Below are 11,347 nucleotides of genomic sequence, written 5' to 3'. Positions count from 1 at the left end.
AAAAAAGTATTTTTTCTCATATATGGAAGAAATTAATCCTCCATGAGAAATTTTTGGTTGGGAAAAGCTTTCAAAAAAAGAAAGAAAAAGCAGAAAAAATGATTGAGCACATCTTGGAAAATAATTTTTAACTTAACGTTTATTGATTTCTTTAAAGCGGCAAGTATAATTTATCAGTTATTATGCAGTATCGATTAGTAATATATCTATAAATGTATATTTTAAAACTTTAAAAACTCTATATTATATTAGGACTTTTTTAATTTTCCCTGAATAAAAAATCTACATACAATAAACAAGGCAACACAAAATGGCTACACACAGGTGGGACAATAATCAAGTTTTGTTGTGATTTTTATTCACATTCTTCTGGTTTGTTGCTAGAAAGTCAGGATTTTCAGCCATGCTAAATAAAATCTTGTAGCTGAAACAAATCAAGTCCATGTTATTCCCTTTTCATTGATATTATGTTTTTTTAAATCACATGACTGATAAACAAAATGGCTATTTACAGCCATTGACCAATGAAAATGTGTTATGTATAAGCCAGTAACCAGTGAGATCTGGTATCTGTAAAAGTCTGTCTTTTTGGCTATGCTCCACTATTATATGCGTAATCAGCTTTGTTGTGCATGATCAACTTGTCTTCAACAAAGTAAAAACTGTCTGATCGTGTATCAAATGGATGATCCATCATGTCTTGGACTGAAAATAGAATAAAACAAGGTTAAATTATTTCTTATTTTAAAAAATAAAGTGCTTAGAATGCTTATATAAAATATGATCATATTATATCTAAAATTGACCTCTTCCTTGACTTGAAATTTTGGTTAATTCACTTCATTAAGGACATCATGCAAGGAAAATCGGTTGAAACATTTGATTGAAACTTTGTGCAGTTCAATTTATCACATTAATCAGTCAGAAGTTACATGTTTCTTGCAGAAAGTTGAAAATCTTTGAACATAAAAAGTAGGTAAAAAAATGTGTGAAAAATAGCATCTATGTAATAGTTTGTAAAATATCAAAAATATTGACTTTACAAGTACTAATCTTGGATGACCTAATTTGAGTCTAATACAAAAAAAAATGTATACATTGAAATTACAGAAATCGCAACCAGTGAAATAATCTTGGTTTACAATGGTTGCTGGTAAATTTAATAGGGGGAATTGTAGCCTTCAGGTGCCTGATTTTCTCGCTGTGTTGAAGACTCATTGGTGGCCTTCAGCTGTTTACTCCTCTTTAGTTGGGTTGTTGTCTCTTTTAAATATTCCCCATTCCAATTCTCAATATTACCTAAATCTAAAACCATTGACAGCAACTGTCTTTGAGAAAGTGACTTACTTTCTTCTGTGGTTAATGTTGGAAATTCATATATATGTTCCACTGTATTCCTACTGTGTGGGATACAAAATCCAAACTCAAAATCAAAACTTTTCAACAGTTTTTCTTTAAAGAAATGTCTTTCTATCATTCTAAACTTGCTGACTGGTTTATCTCCAACTACAAACTCTACCCTGAAATAAAACACTATACATGTATTTCACGTGCCTGAGGGAGATATGAAGATTTGTTCACCCAAGAATATTCATATTTCACGAGGGCTCTGCCCGAGGGAGATATGATTTTTCGAGGGTGAACAAATCTTCATATCTCCCGAGGCCAAGGGAAATGAATGTTTTATTCCACTGCCTAAGCTTTGTATACTATCTGAACTTCAAATATTAGTTTGCATACAGGCATTTTTTCTGACTTATCCGCTTGTTTACATTACTAAACATATTGATAAATAGTCAGATAAACATTAATTATTTAATTAGTCTTTTTGTTTTTACGTCTGAAATAAATTTGAACACAATAATGATATTTGCTAAAGCTATTTAGAAAATAAGAAGTTCAAGACGTTATGTACATAAACCGTGTGTAGCGTCGCACGATTTAGTCCCGACATGTCAGAGGGGAATATGATACTCTGAGGTAAATATGAAGTTTTGTTCGATGTCAGGTGTGAACGTTTTAACCAATCAAATGTTGATTTCGCTATCAAAATCAACATGCAGTGGAATAAAATTATTTATCAAATACATGAAATACAACTTATTTGTCATGTCTACTGTGACTGTTTCCAACTTCATCATGTTCATGCAAATACTAATAGTTATATAACTGTTTGTTACACTCCCATGTCACCCTTACAAGAAGGAGGTATTAAAAGTTTGTTTTGTTATTATTTCTTTTTTATCAAAATAATGTGCTTTCCATGTACTGACATATATTCCTTGTCCGTTAATTGTCCTTTCTTTTAATTTTTGTTAGTTCTATAATTGAGATTAAAAGGAGTAGGTTAGATCTATAAAATATAGGTTAACCCCACTACAGGTTCCCATGTGTTTCCCAAGTAAGTGTTTGTCTTACATCTTATTTTTTGGTCCTTCAGAAATTCCGGTGTTATTGGAATATCTATGAATATCTACATGTATGATCATTACTGTTTTATTGAATTGTGGCAATTGAGAGCTTGACCTATTGTAAGAATGTGTCCATAGTATACAGATGCCCCACTCACACTTTCATTTTCTATGTTCAGTGGAGCATGACATTTTGATCAAAACTATAAATGCATTAAAATCAGAAGAGCATATCATAGGGAATATGTGTACTAAGTGTCAAGTTGAATGAACTTCAACTTCATAAAAAACTACCTTGAAGCCTGACAGGCTGACAGACGTACATGTATAGATCAGAAAAAAGTAAAAACACTAGCATCTAAAAAAAATCTCTAACCAACTGTAATTATGGTATGCTGAAATATAATACACTAAGTGCTCTCCCCACATATTTCAATTAGCATACTGGTAAACAGGGAATTTTGAAATACTAACATGTTTCAAAAAATAATAGCATCACTTCCAAAACACAATCTTAACGAAAATCAATTAAGAAAGAATCACATTACCATGATGCTAAAAGGACCTGGCCTCACGGTCATAAAACTTTCGAGCATGATTTTTTTACTCAGACTCGAAAATCAACCAATCAAATTGCTTGATTTCATGTTTCGAGCATGATTTTTGTGCTCCGAGCACTGAGCAAAGTTTTATGCCTTCAAGGCCTGGTGTGAACATATTTTTAATTTAAAACTGACTCTTTTTTTTAAATTGTGCATACTTAAGGCATGCCTATATATACATACGTAGCTCCTACTGTTTTTAATCTCAAAAACTGTGGAGTGAACTGGTACCGTACAAATCTTCCTGCATTGGGATCAATCTCATCTGGATCAACATCTTCATCCTCTTCTGTTAAAATAATGAAATGAATTTAGTATGTAATTCTAAAATGAACTGACCATATGACAATTGTCCCCATAATTTTAAATGTATAAATGACCATTGGACAAAACGCTCATGCATGTATCTCCATGTGTAGTGAACAGTGAAATCCAGGAAATCTTAGTTCTTCGCTATTTGTGATATCTATTTTGTAGCGAGAGATCATAGATATCAGGGTGGAATAAACTAAATCATTGTTAACTGTTCCACTATATATAGTGATGAGCTACATTTGTATTATAGAGACTAATGGTTTATATATATATATATATGCATATTACCGGTAGTCATTTCTGGATTGAAATTTTTATGGTGGTCTTTACTGTTAACAATGGTTAATTCAGTATATATAAAATGACTACATTAATAATTCTTTCACATGTTTAAATCAAGATAAATGACAACATACCATTATTAAAGGTCAAACTACAGGTGATTGAATTAAAATGTCAATTAAATGTTGACTAAACAGGGGAGTATTAAAGATAATATTTAATAACATCATAAAACAATTGAATATTTCTTGGGGTTTTTTTTAAATAATTTTTTGAATAATTTTTTTTCAGAATTCAAAGCAGCTGCAATGTTGAATGATGATCATTGGCTGTTTATCTTAGAGTCTAGTGGTAAATTAAATGTTTATATTCAGGATGTGAATATGGAAAAAAGGTGATTAACACCATTTTTGGGGCTATTTCGTGGCGGCTAGTTTTTATTGGAGGAAGCCAGAGTGCCTAGAGAAAACAACTGACCTTCGTTAGGGAAACTGACAACCCTAGTCAATTAAGATTGGAGTTAAATGCAACCGCATAAGCAGGGTTCAAACTCACAACCCCAGTGTTGACTGCCTATAGTGATTACAGTAGTAACTGCTTGCATTGGACCACTCAGCCACAGAGGCCCCTCAACATGGTTAATGCACTATGAACATGTTAATTTGTAAAAGTGAACGGTACTTGATTGTTTCATTGAGCATTTTGAACTTACTAATTCACAAGGTGCAACAGATGCGCCACAGGGCACAGCTTTAGCTTTTGAACCCTGAATAATTTGGGTACATTTGTAAGTATGGACACAACATTCAAGCTTGATACAGCTCTGAATTTGGATTGTGATTAAATATTTCACACAGCATAGGTTTCTGACACAGAATTGATGTGGTTTAATGAACCTTAAAAAAAATTGGCTTCAGAGCAATACACTATACTGTGGAATATTAATCCCCTCAAAAAGAGTTTGCAACAATAACTACTCATTTTAATACATCATAAAATATTAAATATAAATGACATACACTGAATGATACAGTCATGGTTAAAATTAATATCAATTAATAGTAACTTCCAACATGTCTAAATACAAATTTACAGCTAATCATCTCAAGACAATCATCATTTCTTAATACATAATTTTCAAGCAGTGTAAGGTAATCAAACATATATTAACAAATGTAACAATAATCTTTAAATGGAATTGGCTTACCTCCCTTACACTACTTTAAATTGTCAAATTGTCCTTTAACCAGAAAAACCCTTGTTTCCTCCTTTTTTGCCCCTATATGCTAAATGATTTGAACCATACCCCCCATAATCATTCCTTTGCAGTACGGAAAATTGTGGTATAATTTCAGAGAGATTTATACACTTAAGCACAAGTTATTGACAGGAAACTACAAAAATGCTTATTTGGGCCCCTTTTTTGGCCCAAAATTCCTAAACCTTTGGGACCATAACCCCATCCCCCCCTCCCAAAAAAAAACAACCTTCTACCTGTGGAATTAAATATTGTGGTACAATTTCAGAGCAATTGAAATACTTATACACAAGTTGATATCCTGAAAGTAGAAAAATGCTTGTATTGGGCCCATATTCCAAAACGGTTGGGACCATCATACCAAAAAATCAATCCCAACCTTCCTTTTGAGGTATTGATCCTTTTTATACATTTTTATAGACCCATTCACTTAAACTAAAGTTTTTGTTAGGACACAAAAAGTATCATCGGATGACGAAGACGACAACGATGCAGACAACATACCATTATACGAACGCAAATATTTTTTGCGGTCGTTTAAAAAAATGTATCATTCTTTAGATAGACATGCCACCTCTTACCAAAGACGCAGCTAATACCAATTTTTAAACCTTTGGTTTGACCTGGCCAGGTTTCAAATTCGCAGCTTTGTGCACTTGAGGCAATCATGTCACTGGTTGTGATAAAAGTTAAATGAACAAGATGGTGTATTCATCTGTCAACCATATGTATGAATTCTTTATAAATCAGGGTTGGTAAGATCTTGGATTTTATCAGTAGTGTTCAGACCAGTGGGAATACCTGGGTATTACTTGGTAAAAAGAAATATTGGTGTGTCTCATTGGCAATAATACATCATCTCCTTATATTTTAGTGTTTTCCCAGAGCATGTTTAGCATGGATAGACCCCATGCCCTTTTTCACTTCTTTGGATGACGCCATTGTGTCTAAAAAAAAAAGCCATAATTAGAAGCTTTTTCAAAAATAACATTTCATGCCATCGGCAATTCCAATAAAATTGTTACCTGATTGTGTAACATTCTAATTAACTGACAATGAAATACAGTTAAATACCTTGCCTTTGGCAGTTTTATCACCTCTGTTAATGATTGTTTACTGCTTATTAGGGGATTTAAGATAACAAAACAAATACTAGAAACTTATTACAAGTTATTTACAGAATGAAAATGTCCAAACGTTATCCATTTATTTACGTACAGCATCACTTCATGTTTTACTTCTTGTATTTATAATCCTCCTTAGATAGAAACACTCAACAAATGCTTTTATTATTAACAATAATAGACACAAAAAAGAACTGTTAATACCATCTGCAATGTACATGTATGCAATATATTATTGCATCTGTATACATGTATCATCTCCTGTCCCACCTGTTATATTTTTAAAACTCATTACTTAGGAGCAATTTGGTGTTCCTTAATAACAACTTTTTTGTAACAATTTAAATGAGATTAAATAACTTTTTTTTGTTTTCAGCATACTGTCATGACTGTAGGTGCCCTTTGGTTACTTTTCCACAGACTCTAGGTGCCCTTTTGTTAATTTTCCATACACTCTAGGTGCCCTTTTTTTTTTAAAGATTTTTGCTCACTCTAGATGCACTTTTTCAATTAAGTTACCATGCCCTTTTTGTGTGATAGGGGAAACACTATATTTACAAGATATCCAAATGTTTTATAAACTTAACAATTTTCTGTGTGTACATGTAAAAGAATTCTTGAAGAAAAGGATGATTATTTTATCCTCTAGAAATGACTCTTTTCTTATAAGATTATCTGTATAAATTTTAAAGCAATAATACTATGGATCTTTATGGCATTTCTTAAACATTTTGTTTGAAATTAAGCTTAAATTATCATATTGTCCTGTATAAACCATTTCAAGGAGTATTTCCCAGCATGGAAAAAAACTGTGTTCTCGCCCCTAGTTTCTCCTTTTTTTGCCAACCCTTCTATCAATAAGTAAAATTTATAAGTAAAACATGTATTCCCCTGACCCTCGCTGTGATATTGTTGCCTTTTTTAAAACTACATCTACATGTACTGTTTTTTATTGGGAAAAATTCATACTTTTTATTTTATATTTTATTCTAAACACATTTAGACGCCGATTTCTTGCTGACCTTTGCTGTCCTTTTTGCACCGTTTTTTCATGTATATTTTGGTTGTCAGACATTTTCAATCTGAAATCTGTACTTAATGCATTGAAAACCACATGTTACAACTTACAAACACCATGATGATTCTGATAAAAAAAAAACAGATATCAAAAGTGCTTTTTAGATAATATCAAAATAATAACATGAATACAATATTTACAAACATAACATTATTAACTACAAATGCCACAGCTGTTAAGGGAAAATGTAAAACTTTTTTTTTGTAATTGTGAATTTTCTGAATTTCGGCTGTAATTTGAGGCAAACAATTAATATCACTACCTTGGAATTTTAATTTTTAACCTACATGTACCCAAGTGTTTACCTGCAGGAGGGGGTTTTGCCACCTCAAATATCACAGACCCAGAATCCATATCTCGTAACTTAAACCTTGTAAAGTCTATTCCATAAATGTTGGCCTCAGGAGGACACAAATAATCTGAAAAGAAAAAAATATGAATGTGTCAAAAAGTAGCAAATGTTAATTCAAGATCAAATGGAATACTTTGATCTCAATATTTATAAGCAGCTTTATTTACAACTTCATGTATGTACATGTAGGTATGGCCTCCTTGTTTGTGCAATATTTCCTTTTAAAAATATTTTCTTGTGTTCCTTCGACTCAAATTTCAAAACTAATATATAATAAATTAAGAACTAAGTGTTTACCGAGTAAAAGCAAATCTTGGGTTGAAGTAAAAAGGTGTGTAATTTAACAGGTAAACGAAAGTGAGTAGAATTCAACTAATAATCCATCAAGAAAAGTTATGACAAAATTGGGATGACCAAAAAAATGTAGCATTTAAATAGATAAATTCATTAGGAACAGAAAAATAATAAAATCTAGCAAAAATATAAATTTCCAGATAATTAATTTATCGTGAAAGGAAAAGAAGCGACACACAAAAATAGTATAGAAGATGGTATTTCAAATTTCCTTGTTTACCAGGATGCCATGTGAAATATCTGGGGAAAACACTGCATATATATCAATATTTTGTAAACTTTGGACTTTGAGTATCTGATGAAGGAAGCGATTTGTCATGTTTAAAATATGAATGTGTCAAAAGAATTTTTAACTTGTTCCTTCAAAAATTTAGATCATGGTCATTATGGTAAGTCATAAAATATTCCAAGTCTTGCTGTAGTTAACATTAAGATAAACTCCAAAGACAGCCAAACACTGAAGCTTGAGCTCCTGCCTCCAGGCATACATGTACTAGGCATCTACATGTATACGTTCAGATACAACAAAAAAATGTTGACAGTTGAGCTCTACGGTTGCACGTACATTGTGACTCTGAGTAACGATTTTGGTCAAAATAAATTTGAGCATGACGCTAGACTTTCCTTATAACTGCTTATTTGGGTGGGGTGCAAGGTTTTTCTTGTTATATACAATGTTTTAATCAAACTCAATCATTCAAATCAAGTTTTGTATGTTTTGTCTCAAGTAATAATTAAACTAATTATTCTGCCCTTGTATGAGCCCTGTGATACATGTAAGTCATTCTAACACAACATCGTTTGTAACATTCATCTTGATTGGATAATGTCACTAATTTTCATGGCATCATTTCACAATTGATGCGGTCAGAGCTTTATTAAAAAAGGTATCAGGTCCGTTCGCACCCAAAGTCCGTTCACACCCTACAGGTTTTGTGTAGTGTGCGAACGGACTTTGGTTGCAAAAGTGAAAGGGTGCGAAGGAGACTGAGCACAAATGTGAATGGGTGCGAACAGACCCGGATTCATTAAAAACTATACAGTTATCTTCTTAATAAAATTATTTGTATTTGTTAGGGTTTGTTTTATTTACCTTTTTCATGATTTATAAAAGAATCATAGACATTAGTACGATTTTGCCTAATCATTGATTATTTTATGTTTGAAAGTTTGATTATGGCAGATTTTACAATAAGAAGGAAATATTGTTTTTTGTATCCATCAAAAAAGCAATTGCTGAAACTGTGAAACAGACTGTGTAATGGAGTAATGCATTATGTTATTGAATAAAATGTGTCTTTCTGAGTAAATAAAAATAAAAATTACTCTGTGTTTGTGTTTTTTGTTAGAATTAGAGGGTTTTCAATTTCAAAATATTGGACATGGAATAGACATCATGACCTACTTTACTGACATCCAGCTTATTTGGAGTGGAATTTTGAAGTATTATTTATAAGTGGAGCCTAATAACATGGACTTATATTTTAATAAAAAGTCTTCTTTTGTGTTTTAATCATAACTTTAAGACAGTTTTTTATTGGTAAAGGCTAAAAAAGGTAATTTAATAATATTGTTGCTAACGTCACGTCTTTTCCGTCCATTGTGGTATGTCACGATCGCAATTTTCTTGATGGTTCTCAGACAGCCCATTGTAGTTATTTTTATCCCGGGTTTTATAAATAATTGAAAATAGCAATCATATTAAATTTGGATGACGTAAGGGGTTCAAAGGACTTGAGGAATCAATATCATTGGCTGTTTTATTTTTTGCGAACGTTACTCTCGACGTTTCCGTCCAAATCAGTGTCACGTGAGCAACAAATATTTAGATCTGTAACTCTCCTGTATAGGAGTAACGATATCGCCCTTTGCAGAAATAGATTCAGAGTCAGTTCCTTCACATGATGGGGAAGCAAAGATGGTAAGTTGTATGTAATATCGTTACAAGAGGACCTTAAATGTATTCCGTCCACCAAAAAGACGTTCGCAACAAAACGTAATGTCATGATAGTAGATGTTGCTAATGTTACTATTACGAATTGGTTTCTTGTGTATTCATTTGATATGAAGTACACCTGCAAATGACATTCTGTGTATTTAGAAATTCTAAACCAGACTGTACAATTTTATTACTCCAGGCGTATATTAAACATCACTGTGTGCATACATTTTAACTTTTAAAGATGTTGTTGCTCATGTGACATGTCCAAATGTCGCTAACGTTACTCATTTTTTGGTTTCTTGTGTATTCATTTGATATAAAGTACACCTGCAAATGACATTCTGTATATTCAGAAATTCTAAACCAGACTACAATTTTATTACTCCAGGCATATATTAAACATCACTGTGTGCATACATTTTAACTTTTAAAGATGTTGTTGCTCATGTGACATGTCCAAATGTCGCTAACGTTACTCATTTTTGTCTCTGTCACGTTAGCAACATGAAAGTAGGAGACAGAACACAATACTGTAAAATCTGCCTTATAGAGATTACAGATGATTTACAGAAAAACAACAAAATCAAAACCAGTCATGGTCACTGATCATGGGGACTCATAATTATTTCATATTTGTCTCACACTAAATTCGATAAACTCACTGTCAGTAATTTTAGTTAGACCAAGTACATCATCTGGACTAACTGAATTTTTCTTAAGCAACTCATCTTCTGAAATATGTTCCAACTGTTGACCTTTGTCTTTAGTTTTGGCTTGACGCGACAAAAATCCTCCGCCTTTCTTTTTGCCTGTTGTTGCACTCATAGTGTTATTTATGGATTAAATTTTATGTAAATAATGACTGTTCAGTTATAACATGGTAAATTTTGTAAATTTAAGGTAGTTTTGTGCATCTGTCATGTAAACAATGAGAGTTTTAGGTAGAAAGCGTCGTATCTCCAATTATGCTGAATGGCGGCGATGGCAACGAGAATTGTGGGAAGCACCTAACATATCCGGTATTAGATCTTGTGGTCCTACTAAAACCCTTACACGAATCCGTATATATATAAGATTTACATATTTCTTATTCATTTTATATTAGAAGGAGTTCTACATGGCAATATGAATCTTTTGTTTTCCCTGCATTTTGTGGATAGACTTTTCATTACACACTATTGGAAATGGACCCCTTTTTTCTAAAAGTGTTTTGTGTCATTTCAGTCAGGAATATCATAGTCGGCAGTATTTGAACACTCACACGAACAGTTGTTATCATCAAGTTTTTTTTTTTTAAGAATGACGAAAATATTTGGATGGTCAAAATATTTGCATTTCCGACTTAATGCTTTCCAGTTTTTGGCATCCAATGGTCACATGGTAGTTTCTTTTGCATTTTCAAGTTGTCAGAAAGATAACCGCATTATATATATATATTTCTGAAGAAAGACAACTTAAGCTTGGATATAAAAAAAAAGTGGAAGATAAACAAAATTAAGCACACATTTTTAAGTTTTCGAGCCATCAAGATATTTTGGAACTGAGAATTGGGCTTTTCTGTGGGTTTTTTTTTTAACGGGCACTTGAAGGGTTAACAATTACATAACATGTCAAAAAGTTTTAAAAAAA

At 32.2% G+C, this 11,347-nt stretch overlaps 1 protein-coding gene across 1 annotated transcript; it reads right to left on the bottom strand.

The window, feature by feature from the left end:
- Positions 1–243: 243 nt before the first annotated feature.
- On the bottom strand, positions 244–10,698 carry LOC143075562 (protein unc-119 homolog B-A-like). The gene is made up of 5 exons (XM_076251029.1): positions 10,381–10,698; positions 7,376–7,489; positions 3,197–3,302; positions 1,348–1,520; positions 244–705 (listed from the first exon to the last, which is right to left on the bottom strand). Exons 1-5 carry the CDS (start codon positions 10,541–10,543, stop codon positions 593–595), a joined length of 669 nt encoding a protein of 222 aa, XP_076107144.1. The 5' UTR covers positions 10,544–10,698; the 3' UTR covers positions 244–592.
- Between the last annotated feature and the right edge of the window lie 649 nt (positions 10,699–11,347).

Source organism: Mytilus galloprovincialis, chromosome 5 (assembly GCF_965363235.1).
Source record: "Mytilus galloprovincialis chromosome 5, xbMytGall1.hap1.1, whole genome shotgun sequence".
In the NCBI taxonomy this organism is placed as follows: domain Eukaryota; kingdom Metazoa; phylum Mollusca; class Bivalvia; order Mytilida; family Mytilidae; genus Mytilus; species Mytilus galloprovincialis.
Note: the sequence above shows the minus strand (reverse complement) of the source record. Positions and strands in the feature narration are given on the sequence as shown.